Here is a 22,622-nt window from a genome sequence, read left to right as displayed (position 1 = left end):
AGGAATTAATGGTGCCACTGCAAATAATCCCTTCGTCGTTTAACTCGGCGTTTCTCCAACTTGGGCCGGATGAAGACGGGATGGACTTTCAACTCCCAGAATTCATCCCTGGAAGCTTTCAAGAAGAGACTGACCAGCTGTCTGTCAGAAATGGTATATATGGGTTTCCTGCTTGAGCAGGCGGGGGTTGGACTAGATGACCTAACAAGGTCCCTTCCAACTCTGTTATTCTATTATGATTCTAATTCCAAACTGGCTGGCTGGCTGGGGGGGGATTCTGGGAGTTGGAAATCAAACCCCAACCTTCCAAGTTGGAGAAACTCGTTTTTAAACAGCTGGGAATGCCGACTACATGGGTGCAAAATTGTGCGGCTTCTCCACCCTCCCTCGGGCTCCGCTTCCAACCTCCGAAAGTTCAGGATGGTGCCTGAACAACCATCACAATTGCACAACTGTTGTGCAATTGCACACACAACTGTTGTGTGTGCAGCAAGATTCGCCGTCCCTAAATTGACTCGGTGGACGCCTTACGAGAGCTGGTTTTTTTTTTGCAGCTGGGCCTCGCCTCTCAAGCCAGCCAAACGGTTTCCAAAAAAAAGTTCAGCCGATGCCAGATTAATCTCTTGTAAACAATGTTGGGGTGGTTACACACCCAGGCGCACCCTGCAAAATCTGCGACGAGATGCTGGTTTGTTGCCTTGCTTGGCCTGCGCTGGTTTTAATTCCTCCATGTCTGCTTGGGTTCTTCTTTTTTGGTTGAATGGCCTCGATTTTCTCCTGCTTAAATGACTTTTTATTTTATTTTATTTTTTGGGGAGACCACCCCAGCTGTGAAATGACTGGGCATCCTTCAGAAAATCAGCTTTCTCCTGCCACTCACCGTCCAATGTTCTGCCTTCCAGGGATGAAAGCACCGAGGTGCCGAGTTTGAATGGTAAATATGCATAAAAATCAGATTATTATTATTATTATTATTATTATTATTATTATTATTATTATTATTATTATTATTATTATTTTGCAAACGGGGCGAGGTTTGAGCGAGAAAGTATCGGGGGGTGGTGAACCTCACGGGCTTTCTCGAAACGGCTTCTTCCCTTCGGGTGGGACAAACTGTGTGGAATTGTGGATGATGGGAATTGTGGTTAGCTGGGGATTGTGGAGGTTGTAGTCTTCCCACAGGCCGCCAGTTTAGGAAACTCTCTTTTCCAATTTGTTTCTACTCTAGAGCCGGTTTTCTCTCCTTTCCCTGATAGTTTTTGCATAATTTGACGCCAAACTTCAACAAACTCCATTATTTCTCCATCTCCCTCCCTCCCTCTCTCTCTCTCCCCCCTCTCTCTCTGTCTTTCTCTGTTTCTCTCTCTCTTTCTCTTTCTTTCTCTGTCTCTCTCTGTCTTTCTCTTTCTCTCTGTCTCTTTTTCTTTCTTTCTCTTTTTCTCTTTTTCTTTCTCTCTCTGTCTTTCTCTGTTTCCGTATGTGTCTTTCTGTCTTTCTCTTTGTTTCTCTTTCTCTTTCTTTCTCTGTCTCTGTCTCTGTCTTTCTGTCCCTCTCTTTCTCTCTCTCTTTCTCTCTCTTTCTTTCTCTGTCTCTGTCTTTCTCTGCTTCTCTCTCTTTCTGTCTTTCTCTTTCTCTCTTTTTCTCTCTCTCTCTCTTTCTCTCTGTCTGTCTTTCTGTCTTTCACTTTCTCTGTCTCTCTGTCTTTCTCTGTTTCTCTCTCTCTCTTTCTGTCTTTCTCTTTCTCTCTTTTTCTTTCTCTTTCTCTCTCTCTGTCTCTCTCTGTCTTTCGTTGTTTCTCTTTCTGTCTTTCACTTTCTCTCTTTCTCTTTCTTTCTCTCTCTGTGTCTTTCTTTCTCTGTCTCTGTCTCTCTCTCTCTTTCTCTCTCTCTCTCTCTCTCACACACACACACACACACACACAAACACACACAGAGAACATGAAAATCCTTCGCAATCTTTTTCCAGCCCTAGGAAAAACTTTCTCCTCCTTAAAATCCTTCAGTTTTGTTTTGTTTTTTTAATTATTATTTAAATCTCTCTTTCCTGGAGACAGCTTTCGGCTGCTTAAATGCCTTCAGTTTTGGACATCGTGTTGTGTCTAGTTCTTAGTAGCTTTAAAGTTGGCTGCTTCACTGATCCGCTTATTAATCATTGTTTTTATTAGCGCCAAAGTTGGCTTGTGTGTGTGTGTATACTCTCTCTCTCTCTCTCTCTCTCTCTCTCTCTCTCTCTCTCTCTCTCTCTCTCTCTCTCTCTCTCATGCATACAGGTGGTTCTCGCCTTACAACCATTCATTTAGTGACCAAAGTTGCAACGCTACTAAAATAAAAAAGTGACTTAGGTAGATTTTTCACTCTTATTCTGCGAAATGAACTTTTTCGGGGGACGTGGCCGGAAGGGAAGAGAGAGCAGCTTCTGGATCGGAGCTGGCGTTTGCTTACAAGTGACCTTTGGAAAAGTGGCAGGACCGGTCGAACTCGCTTCTGGGTTCGTGTGTGGGTGTGCGAAGGCGAGCGTGCACGCTGGTGCCAAGAAAAGTCAGCTTTTGCACCTCCTCCTCCTCCTCCTCTCCCTCCTCCTGTCCCCAGGTCCAACTTTCAAGATCCGGTCTGGAAATCTTGCCCCAAATTGTCCTTTTTTTCAATGCCAGTTTCTGAACGCTGATCTGCTTTTTGTATCCTGTAGTCTCTTTCCAAAGTCTGTGCTTTCTTTGATGCCATAAACCTTTATTTATATGTATGTGTATATCAGTGGTGGGATTCAAATGATTTAACAACCGGTTCTCTGCCCTAATGATTTCTTCCAACAACCAGTTCACCAAACTGCTCAGAAAGTTAACAACCGGTTCTCCCGAAGTGATGCGAACTGGCTGAATCCCATCACTGGTATATATACATGTATATGTATATTTCTCTCTCTCTCTCTCATCTGTCTCATCTACCATCTATATATCTATATCATGTATCATCTATCCTCTATCTTTATCTATTATCTATCGATATAGATAGATAATAGATAAATAAATTTTTTATTCTATAATAAAGTTCTATTTTATTGTATAATTTATTATCTATCATGTATCATGTATCGTTTATATTTATCTATTATCTATCTATGTATCTATCTATATCTATCTAATCATCTATCATCTATCTATCTATATCTACCTAAATTCATCTATCTATATCTAATCGTCTATCTGTATCATCTATCTAATCATCTATCATCTATCTAATAATCTATCATCTATCTATATCTAGCTAAATTCATCTATCTATATCTAATAGTCTATATCTATATTTATCATCTAATCATCTATCATCTATCTATATCTATTATCTAATCATCTATATATATTTATCATCTATCTAATCATCTATCATCTATATCTAAATTCAACTATCTATATCTAATCGTCTATATCTATATTATCTATCTAATCATCTATATCGATATTTATCTATTATCTATGTAATCATCTATATATTTATCATTTAATCATCTATCATCTATCTATATCTATAATCTATCTAATCTATCTATATATTTATCATCTATCTATCTATCTATCTATCTATCTATCTATCTATCTATCTATCTATCTATCTATCTATCATTTCTTCCCCTCTCTCTCTCATCTATCTATCTATCTATCTATCTATCTATCTATCTATCTATCTATCTATTGCGACCTTGCAACCAATGAAGTCCAATGCGGAATCCAGATTCGCTGAACAACCTAACTTAACAATTGCCGTGATTCTGTAGCCAGAAAGATTGTAGAACAGGGCAACATTTGCTTTACAACCGTCTCACTTAGTAACCGAGAAATCTTGGGCTCCCTTGTGGCCGTAAGCTGAGGACTACCCCGAGCCTCTTTCCCCATGTCTGCGTTGTCTTTGATACCCTAAACCGGCCCCACTTCGTCGTGGTTATTGGCTAAACCACAGTTTACCACTCTTTTTTGGCCTCCTCCTAGGGTGCTTCTGACTCAAGATGGCCCAACGGCATTCAACCGGCCTTCTGGGGGACAAAGGTCTTCTCCTGGACCCTCAACCCCTCAGCAACAACGGCGTGTCTCCACGCGAGAAATGCCCCTCCGTGACCTCCTTGGAGGAGCCCTCGACTCCGGTCTCCAACCCGCGCCGGATTGTCCTGAGCACCGAGAGTCCAGCCGCCCTCAAGGTGGGCACCCAACAACTCATCCCCAAGAGCTTAGCCGAAGATCCCAAGTCCAAGCTCCCCATCCGGCATCAGAGCTTCTCCGATGGGGCAGTGTGGGGCAGAGAGGGGGTCCGTTGCGACCCCAAGCGCTTGTCGGCTCCCAGCCTCTCTCTGGACGACGAACCGGAGGACGAATTTGACGCCAGCGAGGGGACGTTGAAACGCAACCTGCGTAGCATGTCCTACCGGGCGGCCATGAAGGGCGTGAGGAACGGCGGAGAACCTGAGGCGCCCACAGCCGTTGGAGGTCTCATGCCCATTTTGGAAAATGCCAAGCCCCCCACCGGCCGGGTTCCCGCGAGGAACAAGGTAGGCGAAAAGACCCACCCACCCCAAATTTGGCTTATCCATCCACATCAGTTCCCCCTCAAAGGCCCACCTCAAAAGCAATTCCTGAAGGCATCTCCCAAGCTTGACCTCCAACTGCACAGTTCATTTAGGGACCGTTCAAAGTCGCAACGGCACTGAAAACAGGGACTTATGACCGTCTCCCACACTTAGGTCCGTCGCACCATCCCCATGTGATCAAAATTTACTTAAGATTTACTTAATAACCGTGTGGGGTTGTGGGGGGGGGGTGAATCTGGCCTCGCGGGAAAGCAGACTCCACTGATGGGGGGGACCCTCTTCTTCTCCACAGCGGACTTTGGGGCGCAAGCGTCTGCAGCATCATGGCGGTTCGTTCAAAGATGGTGAGTCCCGTGCCGATCTTGACCCTTCCTTCCTTCCTTCCTTCCTTCCTTCCTTCCTTCCTTCCTTCCTTCCTTCCTTCCTTCCTTCCTTCCTTTTCTCCTTTCCTCTGGCCTACCTTCTTTCCTTCTTTCTTTTTCTATTCTCTGTCTTTCCTTTGGACTTCATTCCAATTTTTTCTCTTCTTCTTCTTCTTCTCTCTGATCTTCCTTCCTTCCTTCCTTCCTTCCTTCCTTCCTCCCTCCCTCCCTCCCTCCCTCCCTCCCTTAAAATCAATTTTATTTGGAGCCAGAGAGCGATGAGGATGTGGACGGTGGTGAAAGCGAGAAATTCCAGTGCAGCCAGTCCTTGACTTATAACTGTTCCTTTAGGGTTTCCTGCTCGATCAGGGGGTTGGATTAGATGACCTCCGAGGTCCCTTCCAACTCTGTTATTCTATTCTACTCTACTCTACTCCCCATTCTATTCTATTCTATTCTATTCTATTCTATTCTATTCTATTCTATTCTATTCTATTCTATTCTATTCTATTCTATTCTATCCTATTCTATCCTATTCTATTCTGTTCAATATAAATATATATAAGAGATTATATATTCCAGAAGAGATGGGAAGACCTGGAATGGTGGAAGGTCCCTTTCACCTCTTGTTATTCTGTTATTTAGACCGAGATTTGGCCCCGGGGGGGTTTGTGGTTGGTGCTCTGATCCATCTGATATTCTTGACCCCCAAAACTGAGACTGTTACCCCCCCCTACCCCCAAATACTTCAGAGCGCCCCTTTGATCCGGCTCTCTCACCTGTCCACCGCCAGATCCCCGACTGTACCAAGAGATCCGAGAAAAAGGCCTCAACTCCATCAACCACGAGTCGGACGACGATCTCCTCGACCTGGACGCCATTCCCGAAGAACGACCTACCGCCATCGTGGTGAAAAGCTACCGTCCCGCTCACGCCACCTGGAGCCAACAGCCTGAGGTAAGGAAGGGCGAGGGGAAGGCGTGGTCAGGGAAACCCACGTTCCTGGTTTTTCTTTACTCTGTCGGGGTACGGATGCTGCCCGGATCGAGGTAGGAGAAGTCCATTGAGGTCGTAAATTGCCTTTCCAGCTTTCCTGGCTTTTCTCTCCCATTCAACCCCAAGGATGCCCCTTCTCTAAAGTCTAAATTCTCCAAATTCTAAATTATTTACATTGTAAGTGCTCTGAATTCTAAATGCTCTAAATTCCAACATCTCTAAATTCCGAATTCTCTAAATTCTAAATTCGCTAAATCCTAAATTCTGAATTCTCTAAATTCTAAATGCTCTAAATTCTAAATTCTCTAAATTCTGAATTCTCTAAATTCTCTCAATACTAAACTCTAAATTCTCTAAATTCCAAATTCTCCAAATTCTAAACACTCTAAATTCTGACTTTACTAAATTCTAAACTCTCTAAATTCTAAATACTCTAAATTCTGTACATTCTAAATTTTCTAAATTCTAAATTCACTAAATTCCAAACTCTCTAAATTCTAAATTCACTAAATTCTAAATTCTCTAAGTTCTAAATTCTCTAAATACTAAAGTCTAAATTCTCTAAATTCCAAATTCTCCAAATTCTAAATACTCTAAATTCTGAATTCTTTGAATTCTCTACATTCTAAAGTCACTATACTCTGCACTCTCTAAAGTTCTAAATACTCTAAATTCTAAATTCACTAAATTCCAAACTCTCTAAATTCTAAATTCTCTAAATTTCAAACTCTCTAAATTCTAAATTCTCTAAATTCCAAATTCTCCAAATTCTAAATACTCTAAATTCTGAATTCTCTACATTCTAAAGTCACTAAACTCTGAACTCTCTAAAGTTCTAAATTCTCTAAATGCTAAGCTCTAAACTCTCTAAATTCCAAATTCTCCAAATTCCAAATTCCCTCCATTCCAAATTTACTAAATTCTAAACTCACTAAATCAGAGAAATTTAGACAGATCCAATTCCAGCCAAACCGTTCTTTATATGTTTAAAATATCGACTCAGCAAATATCCGGCCCGTCTTTGGAGTAAAGCAAAAGTACAAAGTGCAGCTGAAATGCAGAGGGAATACACTCAGTCACTCACACACAAACAAACAATCACACCGCAGATTTCTCTTAAGCCACCAACCCGCCTTTCCAAAGAAGGGAAAGGAAAACGGGTGGCATCGCAAGGGAAACTTCGCCTGTTGACCCATTGCCTGAATCAGCCAGAAGGAAATGCGACTTTTGCATTTTGTCCCAGTGTTGCAATAAAAAAGACGAAGCTTGGAAATTCCCGGATGTGTGTGGCTGTGTAATTAAACACACACACACATACACACACAGGTACGGACGTGACTGCCTCTGATTTAGACACAGGCGATGCAGCCCCATCAGAAGCCGCTCCCTGTTTCATGGTTTCTCATTCCGTTTGTCCAATTTCTCATGGAATAAAATATTCCTCTTTTTTTTTTTTTTTTTTGTAAAACAACCCAAAACTTTCCTTCCAACTCCCCTCCTCTCTAATTTTTTTTTTTTTTTAATTTGATTTATATGCCGCCCTTCTCCGGAGACTCAGGGCGGCTTACAGTGCATTAAGCAATAGCCTTCATACTTTTGTATATTTTTATACAAAGTCAGCTTATTGCCCCCACAAACTGGGTCCTCATTTCACCTACCTTTGAAAGGATGGAAGGCTGAGTCAACCTTGAGCCTGGTGAGATTCGAACCAGCAGTAATTGCAGACAGCTGGTCTTAATAACAGGGTGCTTAGACCACTGTGCTATCGAGGCTCTTTTTAGGTGGAATAGAAGGATATTAGTTTCAGTTTGGTTGAGATAATTGGCGAGAAAAGCAGAACATCGGAATGGAATAAAATAGAAAAATAGAACCTTAAAAGGAGATACAAGAAATAAGAGGAAACAGAATATTATATAATGTGGGACAAATGGTATGAATCGTCTCGAGGCTTCAAAGAAACTTAAGTTGATGGACTAGTGTGTGAACTTGTCCCCTACACGGGTGAGGACTTCACCTTTCCAGATGTGAAGTCTTCACCTCCCCAGAGCTAAGAATTGAAACGTGCACATCTGGAGCAGAACAGAGCAGTTGAAGGCCTCTAGAAGTTCTACTAGAACTTCTTGGTGGGTCCCGATAGGAGAAAAAAAAACAGACTGAACTTCCACAGCATGGGTGGTCCTTCTGAAAGCCCATCTCATCACTTCTTTTTTTTTTTGTTGTTGGTCTGATGAAAAAGAACAAGGAATTTGGATATCAGGAGAACATTTCTTGAATTTTGTCTTCTGCAGGTTCGGGAAACCGGCATCTTGGACCAGATATCACCAGAAGAACGTAAGAGGCAAGAGGTGAGCGAAGGTGCGGATGGAGCACCCATCTCCTCGGGAAACAGGGAGGTCTTCTTGAGAACACCGAAGCATCTCCTATGGTCTTTCATGGTCTTCAACCCAATTCAATGTTCAAAAGAAGGGACGGAAAGGACCTTGGACATCTGGTGGTCACCAGGAGAACCCTACAAGGGCCAAATTTGGGAGTGGGAGAGCTACAGAAAGATAGGGAGCCAGCCTGGGGAATTTTAGGAGTTGAAGTCCACCCATCTTAAAGTTGCCAAGGTTGAGAAACAATGTTGGGTTCCTTCCAACACAGCTTCTCCTTAACTCCAATTTAACGATATGATTGCTTCATTCTAAGACCACCACAATTGCTGGTTCTCGCGTCGGCTTTGCAAGCTGGCTTCTTTCTCCCAACGGACCTCAACGAAGAGCCAAGAAGTCCTCATTCTGTCCATCTTCCCCCTCCTCTCCATCATCTCTCCCATCATCTCTCCATCTCCCCCAGGCCATCTTTGAGATCATCACCTCCGAGTACTCCTACCTCCATAGCCTGACCATCCTGGTAGAGCATTTTCTGAAATCGGCCAGGTTAAAGGAGACCATGACCCAAATGGACCATCATCACCTCTTCTCCAACGTGGGGGACATCTTGGCGGTCAGCAAGAGGTCAGTTTTAGAGGACAGGGTTGGAAGAAGCATGGGAACCCAAGTTTACGTGGTAGAGCAGTCGTTGTAATACTTCTTTTAAATTCTTATTTTGACCTCTCTTATCCAACCATGTATCAAACAACTCCCATGTTCGATAGTATTCCGTGTCTTCCTATTCTTTTATCTTCATGTTAGTCTGTCCATTTCTGCACCGTCTCAAAACATGTAATATCAAATATACTTTCCCTTTATCGTATTTTTCTGGTATTATACCTGACAGAAATCGTTCCGTCTTATAATCTATATGCTGTATTAACATTTTTTTTCTAACCACGTATGAATTTTCGTCCATTTTATTATTATTATTATTATTTTTGCTTTTGGGCACTTCCACCACATGTGAGAATAGGTGCCCGATATTCCTGCTAGGAATTTCATTGTAGGGTGGATGGTTGTGAGTTTCTCACAAGATGGGTTTTTTTCGTGGGGGGGGTCTATCTAGCTTTTTCGAGGACTTGGAGAAGAGGCACCACGAGCACGCGGTAATTTCGGACATCAGCGACGTGGTGGAAGCGCACGCCTCCGGACACTTCCACCCCTACATCATCTACTGCTCCAACGAGGTCTACCAGCAAAGGACCCTTCAGAAACTCTTGTGAGTTAAGCTTGAGACCCCTTCGACCCTTTGATCTATTCTGATGGAGTGATCAATCGATTGAAAATAAAGGAGGGTCCTGTGGTGTGTGAGAAGGCTTGTCCGGAGCTCCTTTTTTCTAATTCTCTTTTTAGAACTTCCAACGTGGCCTTTAAGGAGTCGTTAAAGCAGATTGAACAGAAGCCGGAATGCGGCAGCCTGCCCTTGATTTCCTTCCTCATCCTCCCCATGCAGAGGGTGACCCGCCTGCCTCTCCTCATGGATGTGAGTAAAACCAGGGGCTCCCCTTTCCGAACCTCGGGAACGAGCTGTGCCGCTAGTCCTCAGTGAGGAACGGTTCCTGCTCCTGCAGCCGTGACTCACATTTTGCTTGGCTCATCCGTCACTTTCACTCCATAGAAAACAGTTAAGATCCTGCCACTGTTCTGAATATATAATTTGTAAGCATTTCATAGAAACTTAAGAAAGGGATCCTGGTAGTCATTTAGTCCACCCCCACCCCACCCCCCACCCCCGGTCTGGAGCAGAAATTTAATTCCTTGGTTGCATAGTTTTAGTAGAGTAATACTTAAGGGTACAGTTAACACATTATTTAATATGTTTATAATGCATAATATGTAATATAATGCCTATTATATATTACATACATAATACATGCACATTTAATATCATAATACATAATATAATATATACTATTATGGTTAGCAGATTAGCAGAGTAATCTAAGTAGAAAAACAGGGAGGGAGGGAGGGAGGGAAGGAAGGAAGGAAGATCAGAGCAAAGAAGGAAAATAGAAGGGAATGAGGAGGGGAGGGAAGGAAGGAAGGAAGAAAGAAAGATCAGAGCAAAGAAGGAAAATAGAAGGGAATGAGGGAGGGAGGGAGGAAGGAAGGAAGATCAGAGCAAAGAAGGGAAATGGAGGGAAGGAAGGAAGGAAGATCAGAGCAAAGAAGGGAAATGGAAGAAGGGAATGAGGGAGGGAAGGAAGATCAGAGCAAGGAAGGGAAATAGAAGAAGAGAAAGGGAAGAAAGGAAGGAAGGAAGGAAGATCAGAGCAAAGAAGGGAAATAGAAGAAGAGAAAGGGAGGAAAGGAAGGAAGGAAGGAAGATCAAAGCAAAGAAGGGAAATAGAAGAAAGGAATGAGGGAGGAAAGAAAGGAAGGAAGATCAGAGCAAAGAAGGGAAATAGAAGAAGAGAAAGGGAGGAAAGGAAGGAAGGAAGGAAGATCAAAGAAGGGAAATAGAAGAAGGGAATGAGGGAGGAAAGGAAGGAAGGAAGATCAGAGCAAAGAAGGGAAATGGAAGAAGGGAATGAGGGAGGAAAGGAAGGAAGGAAGATCAGAGCAAAGAAGGGAAATAGAAGAAGGGAATGAGGGAGGAAAGGAAGGAAGGAAGATCAGAGCAAAGAAGGGAAATGGAAGAAGGGAATGAGGGAGGAAAGGAAGGAAGGAAGGAAGATCAGAGCAAAGAAGGGAAATAGAAGAAAGGAATGAGGGAGGAAAGAAAGGAAGGAAGATCAGAGCAAAGAAGGGAAATGGAAGAAGGGAATGAGGGAGTGAAGGAAGATCAGAGCAAAGAAGGGAAATAGAAGAAGAGAAAGGGAGGAAAGGAAGGAAGGAAGGAAGATCAGAGCAAAGAAGGGAAACAGAAGAAGGGAATGAGGGAGGAAAGGAAGGAAAGGGGGAAAAAACTTTGGCAGTACATAGCTCTATTATTATTATTCACCCATCTATTTTAGCTGCCCGTTTTGCCTTTTCTAAATCTTTTAATAACGCAAGGCCATTCTTAATCCTAGCCATTGTTACGATGCCTTATTGTCTTTTAACTTCGTTGGACGCCGCTCGGAGTCCCTGGTTTTTGCTGAACGGGCGGCTACATAATTTTTTTAAAAAATAAAATATAACAAACTTAACGGCTAAAAACCAGGAAAAAAAGAACACCTTACGGGCATCCAAGCAGCGGTGCGATTTGCACAAACCTGGAAGTCCCCCGGATATCTAATTCAGACCCTGTTTCCCTGTGAACTTCTTTCCCCCTTGGCTCTCTTCCTTAAATTTGGGACAACCCCCTCCCTCTGCCCCCTCCTCCCAATATCTTAATCCACAATTGGGGAGTTTGTGGTTTTCTGGAACTTCATAAACTACCTTTCCCAGGATTCCCTTTTCCAGCGGAATCCAGCTTTTCCCGATGCCCTTGAAAACATTTTGGAATAAAATAGGCATTGCGAACATCTGGGAGGACATTGGATGAGCCCTCTTTTTTTTTCCCCCCCGTTTCAGACGGTTTGCCAAAAAACCCCGGTGAACACAGCTGCGTACCGAGCGACGACCCAAGCTTTGAAGGCCATCAGCAAAGTAAGTTTCTCCCAACATCTGCAGAAAAGTAAGAAATGGCTTTCTTTGGGGATAAATTGGCTTTTTGGGGGGGGGGGAAAGAAGGGAGAGGGGGAAAAAAAACCAGTCGACGTTTCGACGAAGTCTCATTCGTCATCTTCAGGCTGGTGTTTTCGGCTTCGTGCTTCTAGGAGCAATGTGTGATCGCAGCTGTTTCTTCCTTTTAACGCATTGCTCCTAGAAGCACAATCACACATTGCTCCTAGAAGCACGAAGCCGAAAACACCAGCCTGAAGATGACGAATGAGACTTCATTGAAACGTTGCCAAGACACTTCCAATTTTACGCGGGAGAAAACCCAAATAACCAAAGACCTACATATATATATGTATTTATATATACATATATAAATTTATTTATATTTATATAGTTTTTATATTTATATAGTTCTTATTCTCAGCCATGTGGCCTTCCTCTTTGAAAGGCAGTCTTCAAAATACAGGAAGTCCTTGATTTACGACCACAATTGAGTCCGCTAAGTGAGACTCTTGTGAAGTGAGCTCCGCCCCTTATTTTATCCGACCTTCCTCGACACGGTTGTTCAGCGAATCAACTGCAGTTCTTAAATTAGTCACACGGTCGTTAAGCGGATTGGTCTTCCCTGTCGACTTTGCCGTCAGATGGTCGCAAAAGGGGATTGTGTGACACACACACACACACACCCAGGGACGGTGTGATTGTCATAAATACGAGTCAGTCACTGAATTTTGTTCACGGGACCACAGGGAACGCTGTGACGGTCGTAAGTGTGAAAAAAAAGTCCCTTTTTTCGGTGCCTTCGTAACTTTGAATGGTCACTAAATGAACTGTCGTAAGGCAAGGACTTCCTGCATTCATCGATTCACACATTAACTTTTTGAATGGTCGGTAAACGAACCGTCGTAAAAGGAGGACTTCCCGCATCTTGCAATCGTTCCATTGGATTGGATGAGATGTGGTTTCTGCCCCTTTTTCTCAGAGGTTCTGGGCCATTTTTAAGCTCCTCCTTTGGTCTGGGGCTCGAGTTCGAGCAAGTCCTTTCCATCCATCCTTCGGTGCTTTTGTTTGTCTCTCCAGCTCGTGAAGAAGTGCAACGAGGGAGCTCACACCATGGAAAGGACCGAACAGATGTGCAGCTTGCAGAACCAGCTGGATTTTGGCAAAGTCAAGGTGAGATCTCCCACCTCAGAGGTTCTTCGAAGGAAAATATCCGTGGCTGCAGCTTGGCTCGCTTCCCAAACCTCACTCACAGCCCAAAAAAGAAGAAAAAATGAGGGAGGAGGGAATGAGTTCGAAATGTAGGGGAGGCAGTGGGAGGGGGCCTCAAAGGCATGCAAGATAGCATCCTTCCGATATTTGAGGGGCTGCCCCAAAGAAGAGGGGGTCCATTTAATCTCCAAAGCACCTGAAGGCAGGACAAGAAATGAGGGATGGAAACTCATCAAGGAGAGAAGCAACCTAGAATTAAGGAGCAATTTCCTAACAGTAAGAACAGTTAACCAGTGGAACTCCTTGCCACCATAAACTGTGGGTGCTCCATCACTGGAGGTTTTTAAGAAGAGATGAGACAGCTATTTGTCTGCAATGGTAAAGGATCTCTTGCTTGAGAAGGGGGTTGGACTAGAAGACCTCCGAGGTCCCTTCCAGCTGATTCTATGTTTTATGGTCTCTGTGGACCATTTTAGGTGTCCACTTCTGAGCTCTACGGTTCTCAACCTTCTGCCTCTTTCAGAACTTCCCATTGATCTCAACGTCCCGCTGGCTTTTGAAAAGGGGCGAGGTCTCCCTCCCTCCAACCGAAGACGGCGGGATCTTCCGGAAGGGATCCGGGCGAGGAATCTGTTACCTCTTTGTCTTCAACGACGTCCTGATCATCACCAAGAAAAAAAGGTGAACGCAACGAAATCCTTGATTTTATTTGTATTTCTCCCTGCGCATCCATTGATCATTAATCTATTAATATTTTCTAAATTTGTGGTAAGTTAATGGTAAAAAAAAAAGAAAGAAAACCACAAAAAAACTAAGCAAATTTATTTCCAGTTAGTCCTCGGCTTACAGCAATTCGTTTAGTGACCGTCCGAAGCGACGACACTGAAAAAAAGTTACTTATGACCGTTTTTTCACGCTTACGACCATTGCAGCCCCCCCAAAATTCAGGCTCTTGGCAACCGACTCATACTTATGACGGTCACAGTGTCTCCTTTTGCGACCTTCTAACAAGCAAAGTCCAATGGGCAAAAGCCAGATTCACTCAACGACGGTGTTAGTAACTTAACAACCGCAGGGCTTCACTTAGCAACCGTAACAAAGTAGGCCGTAAAACGGGGCAAAACTCAGTTAACTGTCTCGCTTAGCGACAGAAATGTTGGGCGTAACTCGAGGACTACCTGTATTTATCGGTCGAATTTATTTTAGATATTTGTTGAATTTAAATTTTATTAAATTATGTTTGTGTATCTCGTTTTTTTTCTACGTGTTTCACTTGTCTTCTTTATACTGTAACTGCTCTTCTAATAGCAATTCCTTCCTAAAAGTTATGGCATGACATTCTTGATTAAATTATCTTTCTGTTGAAATAGAATTTTATGGTACTACTCAAAAAAAAAAAAAAGTGGTGTTATTAACTGGTTTTAGAAAATACACTTTTCCCAAAAGGTTTCCACAATTTTGGCCACTAATTTTATATAGATATAGATATAGATATAGATATAGATATAGATATAGATATAGATATAGACAGATAGATAGATAGATAGATAGATAGATAGATAGATAGATAGATAGATAGATAGATAGATATAGATATAGATATAGATATAGATATAGATATAGATATAGATATAGATATAGATATAGATGATATAGATATAGATATATATAGATATATACACACATAGATATAGATATATACACATATATAGATATAGATATAGATATAGATATCAATTTTCTTACTTCTTCGTAGGGTTTATGTGTGTTTTTCTTCTAGCCAGGTTTTCCCTACGTAGCCAAGGTTTTTTTGTAGCTCCAGCTCAGTAGAATCACATCTACTCGGTTCTGGGCTTTTTTCCTTTCTAACACCTAGCAAGCTCTAACTGATGATGTGATTCTACTGAGCTGGAGCTACAAAAAAACCTTGGCTACGTAGGGAAAACCTGGCTAGAAGAAAAACAGATATAGATATAGATATATTCTGAGGTTTTCGCGGGTGTTTGTATGTAGGTCTCTGGTTATTCGGGTTTTCTCCCGCGTAAAATTGGAGGTTTATATATAACCCCTTTCCAAGCAGTATTGTTTTCAAAGGGTTGATTTTTGCCATCTTTTTCAAAATGCAAAACTCTGTTTTAAAAAAAATCCGCCACTTATTTCCTGTCCCTGGGAAATGTACTTTTAAAAAAAAAAATCCAAATATATACATTTTTACTGCGTTTTTAATCCTCTTGCTGGATTTAGGATGACCGTCCGTTCTGTCCTGAGACTTTAGAGCAGGAAGTTGAAGGCGGTTTTGGGCTTAAAACATTTTAAATATGCCAGACCAGAGATAAGAAAAGGATTGTGTCATACGAGAACACCGAATTCCTTAAATAATTTGGTCTATGGGACGGCAACAAACATTGCTTTGTCTACGATGCTGGCTTGCGAGCTTGCAAAAGTTGGAGGGAAACTCGAATCAATATTTTTCTGCTTGTTTGCACACTCGTCTGTTGTTCTTTCTCCCCTCAGCCCTGCGTGGACTTCATTTCCCAGAATGCCCTGCGTGGAAAAACTCCCAGAATCCCCCTCTTCCCTCTTAGAAAAAAGCTTCGGTTTTACAATCCTTTTATCGCGTCCGTCATTCAACTCCTTTCCCTTTTTTAATTTTATTATTTTTTATTTCCTCTTCTGGGTCAAGTGAGGAGAGCTACGCCGTCCTCACCTACTCCATGTTGGAACATCTCTCGGTCGAGAAAATTGAAACCCCGGACAGTCCGACCAGCCTCGGACGCGGCGGTCACCTCTTCCGTCTCACTTTGCGAAAGGACAGCGAAGGCAAGCCGGAGGAAGTCGTCCTGGCTGCAGAATCCCGGTGAGTATTATTCCGAGCGAGAAAAGAGTCGACAACTGACCGGTGCTGAAACAGTTCTCCGCCTGTTAGCCGAAACTGCCTCTTTCCCCCTCTCTTGCAGTGCCAAGGGGGAACGTGTCTTTTTCCCACGGCAGGGATGAGGGGGTGTCTCATCGGAAGCCCGAAACATTCCCCTCTTTCAAGAACGAGAGGGAGGCCTTGAGTTCGAATCAGGTCACTTGGGAAACGGACCCAAAGAGGAAGTTGAGATGGGTTACTCATCGTGAACAGATTTTTTTTTAATGACCCTGTAATCTCTTGTGGGGTGGAATCGGGGCAACTAAATGGAGCTGAGTGTTTCCTGGCCAGATGCCTTTCCTGTCTCCAATGAGGAGTTTTGTTCGGCAGATATATTCTCATTGTGCCCAGAAAGGGAAATATCTGCCTCTATCTAGGATCGAACTCATCATGAACAGATAGCAAATGAAATATGGGCACTGTAGTCTCCAGGATACTGGGGGCACCATGTCCCTAGCCGTGGTTTGTTTAGGAATTCAGAGTTGTGAAATTGGAAGATTTTTAAGTTTTTCACTCGTTGGGCCCTTTAATTTCCTTAAAATCCCATTTGATAGCCTTGAGAAATTGGGGGACCCTATTTCCCCACCCAGTTAGAACAATTAATCAGTGGGATGGCAGAGGGTTGGACTAGAAGACCTCCCAAGGTCCCTTCCAGCTCTATTCTGATTGATGGATTGATTGATTGATTAATTTGCTTCCAGACGTTTGCAAAAAGAGATTGGACAACTATTTGTCTAAAATGACATCAGTTCTCCTGTTTGAGCAGGGGGTTGGATTAGAAGACCTCCAAAGTCCCTTCCAACCCTGTTATTCTGTTACTTTGGGCTTAGGAAGAGTCACAGACCTTCCATTGCCTCCTTTTAATAACTGCACTTCCAAATTTGACTTCTCTGGAATAGGGAGGTTCCATCGATCCATTGTGCTCCCCGCCAGAGTCACCAACGGAGAGGCACAGAACCCAAAAACCCTTCCTTCCTTCTCAGCGCTTCACACCTTAAACCTCGATTATTTGGGGCCCTGGGTTACCAAGGATCAGTCCGTTAAACCGAGATTGGCTCGGGTTTTTCGTTTTGATATTTTACGGAGAGACAGGGCCAATAGTGGGATTCAGCCGGTTCGCACAGGTTCAATAGAACCAGTAGCTAATGTTTTGTGCAGTTCGGCGAACCGGCTGAATAGCTTGTCTCGTCCCGCCCCGCCTCGCCTCGCCCCTCTCGTCTCAGCCCCTGCTCGCCTCACTGCCCACCTGCTCGCCCGTCCAGCCGGCTGCTCTCCCGGCGGGGCGAGTAGCTGGGTGTGACAAGGAGGGGCTGGGAGAGGAGGGGCAAGGCGGGGCCGGGCATGGCGAGGAGAGGCTGGAGAAGTTGAAGTGCCCCTCGACGTGAGTGATGTCGAGGTAGCCACGCCCATCCAGTCACATGACCACCCAGCCACGCCTACCCAGCTGGTCATTAGGGCAGAGAACCGGTTGTTAAATTATCTGAATCCCACCACTGGATTGGGCGGCTCGTATTTCGGGAAAGCTAAGCCTGGTTTTGTACATGGATAGGAGACCACTAAGAGATCCCAGAGCAGATGAGGAAGTTGAACTTCGAAGTGTCGATTTGAGACACTGCCTTAATGGTAGACGTTATTCTGAATTGGGGGGGCGGGGGGGGGGAAGAGAGGGAAATCTTCCAGATTTTTTTCCCTCCCAAATCTGGGATCCAAATTGGAGAACGTCGTGAAATTTAGGGTTTAATTTTAATTCGGACCCGCTCACAAAAACCCACTTTTCGCTCCGTGCAGAAGCGACAGGGCCCGATGGATCAGCGCCTTAATGCACCGAGAAGAAAAAGAAACCAGCACAGCAGAGAAAGGAGGTAAGAAACAAAAAAAAAATCCCAAATTTTAGTCTTACGGTGTCCAGCAGGGAAAAAGAAAATGATCCATTTGCAAAATAAAATGCAATGTTTTTTTTTCTCTTCCTAATCTGTGTGTTCTGAGCCATTATGCACTTTTCACCTACATCTGGCCTCACCCGTTGCACTGTATTAAAACCACAGCTTGGGGAAAACCGAACAAAGCCGAACAAACCATCAATGGTGGCTTACGGACTCCCGAGAGCCAAAACTTGCACATTTGCAGTCATTTCTGGCGCCGAGTGTAACACAATTTCCCCGTCTCTGGTGATGCTAAGATCCTTTTTTTTTTAAGGATCAGGAAATTTACTCTGAAAAGGGCTCCAGATGTTCAACTGCAGCTGTTTGGGTCTCTTTTCATCGCTCGACCAACCACTCTGTCCAAAATTAGAAGGGAGCAAAAGAATTTGGAAAGCTGCTCTGAAGAATTTCGTGTTTGCAAAAGAATAAATAAAAAAAAATCGGCACGTGTGCAAGAGAGAGAGAGAGACTTCCGGGCCCCAGGGATCCGTTCCCTGCGGGACGAAATGGGAATGTGAGAAGGATTGTGTTGTTCTGGGACGTTCAGAAAATGTTCCTGACCTTTTGTTCTCAGGATTTAAACAGAGGAATGTGTGTGTGTGTGAGAGAGAGAGCGGCCTCCATCGTAGAAAAACAGGCTCCATGCTCCTTCTACTGGGCACTCATCACATTTAAATTCTATCTATTTATCTATCTATCATCTATCTATCATCTAACATCTCTCTATCTCTGTCTCTAATATATCTATCTCTATCTTTAATATCTATCATCTAACATCTATCTCTAATATATCTATATCTATCATCTATCTCTAATATATCTATATCATCTATCATCTAACATCTATCTATCTCTATCTCTAATATATCTATCTCTATCATCTATCAACTAATATCTATCTTCTACTATCTCTCTCTACTATATCTATTATCTACTATCTATCATCTAATCTCTCTCTAATATATCTATATATCTCTATCTATCTGATATATCTATCTATCATCTATCAACTATATCTACTGTCTCTACTATCTATCTACTATCTATCATCTATCTATTTTATCTGATCTCTATCTAATCTATCTATCTCTATCTCTAATATATCTCTCTATCTCATCTATCTCTCTCTAATATATCTATATCATCTAACATCTATCTGTCTATCTCTATCTCTATCTATCTCTGTCATCTATCATCTAATATCTATCTTCTATCTTCTATCTCTCTCTACTATATTATCTATTATCTACTATCTATCATCTATCTAATCTCTCTCTCTAATATATCTATATCTATCTATCTGATATATCTATCATCAATCAACTATATCTACTATCTCTACTATCTATCAATCATCTATCTATTTATCTATCTATCTCTATCTCTCTATCTCTCTATATCAGTGGTAGGTTGCCCCCAGTTCGGTCCGGTTCTATAGAACCGGTAGTAAAACCGGCGGGAAGCTCCGCCCACCCACCACAATGTCATCATCGGTGATCTGCGCATGTGCAGAAGCTTCTGTGTATGTGTTCCCATTGCGCACTGGTAGTAAAGGTAAGTAGAACCCACATTTATCTATCTATCTATCTATCTATCTATCTATCTATCTATCTATCTATCATCTCTCTCTATTGTCTATATCTATCTATCTATCTATCTATCATCTATCTATCTATCTATCTATCTATCTAATCTATCTATCTAGCTTTTTATTTATCTTTCTGTGTATATGTCTCTTTTAATATTTCTGTCTTTCTGTCTTTCTGTCTGCCTGCCTATCTATCTATCTATCTATCATCTATCTATCTATCTATCTATCTATCTATCTATCTATCTATCATCTCTCTCTATTGTCTATATCTATCTATCTATCTATCTATCTATCATCTCTCTCTGTCTCTCTGTCTATCGTCTATATCTATCTATCATCTCTGTCTCTCTGTCTCTCTCTGTCTATTGTCTATATCTATCTATCTATCTATCTATCTATCTATCTATCTATCTATCTATCTATCTATCTATCTATCTATGCTGATGCTTTTCAGGATCAGAATAGAGCTGGAAGGGGCCTTGGAAGTCTTCTAGTCCAGCTCCCTGCTGATACAGGAGACCCTCAGACAGATGGCTGTCCAGTTTCTTCTTAACAGCCTCCAGTGATGGAGCACCTACAACTTCTGGTGGCAGGCTGTTCCATTGATTGATTGCACTCACTGTTAGGAAGTTTCTCCTTAGCACCGACAACTTCTGAGGGCAATATCTAAGGGGCTGCCCCAAAGAAGAGGGGGTCCACTTATACTTAGAAGCCCCTGAAAGCAAGACAAGAAGCAACGGATGGAAACTCATCAAGGAGAGAAGCAACCTGGAATTAAGGAGAAACTTCCTAACGGGAAGGACAATTAACCAGTGGAACTGCTTGCCACCAGAAGTTGTAGGTGTCTTCATCACTGGAGGTTTTTAAGAAGAGACTGGACAGCTACTTGTCTGAAATGGTCTCCTGCTCGAGCACGGGGTTAGACTAGAAGACCTCTAAGGTCCCTTCTGGCTCTATTCTGATTGATTGATTGATTGATTGATTGATTGATTGATTGATTGATTGATTGAAACGGTACAGGGTCTCCTGCTTGAGCAGGGGGTTGGACTAGAAGATCTCCAAGGTCCCTTCCAACTCTTATTCTATATTCCAAATCTTGATTTAATGCTAGGAACGTGTCTTCCATCAGTAAGTCTTCTTTTTAAAAAACGAGCTGTTCCTTTCAGAGTCTTTGGCATACATTTTTTTTAAAAAAAATATTATTAAATTGTCCAGCATTAGGCCGCGCTTTTAAGTGTCTTTTCTCTCTTTCCGTCCAGCACTCCAACAGGTAGAGATCACCAGAGCCTATCTGGCCAAGCAGGCGGATGAGATTTCACTCCAGCAGTCCGACGTCGTCCTTATCCTGAATCAGGAAGTGGGTGAGTGGCTATAAAAAGACCCCAATTGTGCAGGAAAAATTCATTCATTCTTTTTTTTAACCCAGAATAATATTTTCATCCATTATGCAATGAAGGCTGACTTCCTGTTCTAAAATTCACCTTTAAAAGAGGATTGAATTGCATCAACCCCCAGAATTCCCTAGCAAGCATGCGTGGACAAGTCCCACCATGCCTACTGGCTGAGGAATTCTGGGAGTTGAAGTCCACACTTCTAAGGCTTGCCAAGGTTGAGAAAAACTAGATTAGAGGATCGTAGCTTGGCACGTTATAGCCTTCGCCCCCTCCAAACCATGATTTAAATGGCTTGCTAAACTGGGAGTCACATCCTTCAGCAAAAATTCAATTTTTTTTTTTTTTAACCTGTTGATCATCTATGGAGATTCTCCATCATCCACATCATGGTTGTCCTAAAGGTGTTTTTTTTAAAGACGCAACTGGACTTTCTTGTTTTTCTTTGAAGAAGTTTCGCTTCTCATCGCAGGAGCTTCTTCAGCTCAGAGCTCAGAGTTGAAGAAGCTTTTTGGATGAGAAGCAAAACTCCTTCAAAGAAAAACAAAAGAGTTGAAGAAGCTTCTGGGATGAGGAGCAAAACGTCTTCAAAGAAAAACAAAAGAGCCGAAGAAGCTTCTTGGATGAGAAGCAAAACTTCTTCAAAGAAAAACAAAAGAATTGAAGAAGCTTCTGGGATGAGGAGCAAAACGTCTTCAAAGAAAAACAAAAGAGCCGAAGAAGCTTCTTGGATGAGAAGCAAAACGTCTTCAAAGAAAAAACAAAAGAGTTGAAGAAGCTTCTGGGATGAGATGCGAAACCTCTTCAAAGAAAAACAAGAAAATCCAGTTGCCTCTTTTTTTTTTTTTAAAGCACCTTTGGATGACCTCTTAATCCCTTCTCCATCTTCTTCCAGGCTGGTATTTGGGGGAGCGTCTGCGAGACGGAGAGAAGGGCTGGTTCCCTCAAGCCTGCGCCCAGGAAATCACCAACCGCAACGCCGTCGAACGCAACGTGCAGCGCCTGGAACGGTTGCGCATCGAGACCGACGTGTGACGACGGGAGTGGGTCCCGTCTCAACCCACTCGGATGCCAGAGCCACCGGAAGGTACTTTTTAAAGGCCAGGGAGTTGCAAATCTGGATACTGCACCGTATCCGTTCCTCCTGGCTCGAACAGAGACGCTGGTCTTTTCTTTTTTAAATAAATCGGATCGTAGCAAAATCCACTGCCTAAAATCCAGCTGGATTGGAAAAGCTGCAAAGAGGTCGGCAACTGCCAGCCGTTGGATTGAATCCTGCCCTTTTTATAGATTTTTCTTTTTAAAAAAACCAGGAAACAGAGTAATTTTTACGATGGATTTTTACGACTCGTGATGTTTTCATCTGCTCCCTTTCCCCCCCCCCCTCAATAATTCCTCAGGGGTTCCTTTAATTAATATTCCCAGAACGGCCTCCGTTCTAAGGTCCCCGGTGTTTAATCTTGTACATAATTCTCCTTTTCCTTTCAGCCGTAAACCGTTCAATGACTCCAAAGTTATACAACTCTCTGTGACTTGATTTCTCTTCTCCTTTCTACTCACACCGTTGGGTGTGAGTTGTGTTGTTATTTTTCCTAAATATTCCTCGAATAAAACAAGGGGGAGGGGGATTTGTGGGGGTTTTTTTCCACGTGGTACGACT

General features: G+C 42.7%; 1 protein-coding gene across 2 annotated transcripts; it reads left to right on the top strand.

Moving 5' to 3' along the window:
* The first annotated feature begins 643 nt into the window (after positions 1–643).
* ARHGEF16 (Rho guanine nucleotide exchange factor 16) lies at positions 644–22,502 on the top strand. Of its 2 annotated transcripts, none has more exons than XM_070956002.1 (15): positions 644–934; positions 3,980–4,533; positions 4,865–4,916; positions 5,728–5,891; positions 8,219–8,275; positions 8,766–8,926; positions 9,411–9,563; positions 9,698–9,827; positions 11,843–11,917; positions 13,013–13,105; positions 13,668–13,825; positions 15,828–16,001; positions 17,847–17,920; positions 20,831–20,932; positions 21,858–22,502. In XM_070956002.1, the coding sequence occupies exons 2-15, from the start codon at positions 3,997–3,999 to the stop codon at positions 21,995–21,997; spliced, it is 2,070 nt and encodes a 689-aa protein (XP_070812103.1). In that variant the 5' UTR covers positions 644–934; positions 3,980–3,996; the 3' UTR covers positions 21,998–22,502. The 2 variants fall into 2 exon arrangements, with proteins under 2 accessions (XP_070812103.1, XP_070812104.1); XM_070956003.1 differs by lacking the exon at positions 644–934 and adding an exon at positions 2,398–2,487.
* The last annotated feature ends 120 nt before the right edge of the window (positions 22,503–22,622 follow it).

The sequence above is a fragment of the Pituophis catenifer genome, unplaced genomic scaffold (genome assembly GCF_029215685.1).
Source record: "Pituophis catenifer annectens isolate HBS135680 unplaced genomic scaffold, rPitCat1.0.hap2 SCAF_18, whole genome shotgun sequence".
Taxonomy (NCBI): Eukaryota; Metazoa; Chordata; class Lepidosauria; order Squamata; family Colubridae; genus Pituophis; species Pituophis catenifer.
Note: the sequence above shows the minus strand (reverse complement) of the source record. Positions and strands in the feature narration are given on the sequence as shown.

What these genes read in the sequence shown, in the direction of transcription:
- ARHGEF16 (XM_070956002.1), top strand. Translation starts at nt 3,997, where the DNA reads ATGGCCCAACGGCATTCAACCGGCCTTCTGGGGGACAAAGGTCTTCTC. An exon ending in GGGTTCCCGCGAGGAACAAG is followed by an intron (nt 4,534 to 4,864) that starts GTAGGCGAAAAG and finishes TCTTCTCCACAG; the next exon opens with CGGACTTTGGGGCGCAAGCG. An exon ending in CAGCACAGCAGAGAAAGGAG is followed by an intron (nt 17,921 to 20,830) that starts GTAAGAAACAAA and finishes CTTTCCGTCCAG; the next exon opens with CACTCCAACAGGTAGAGATC.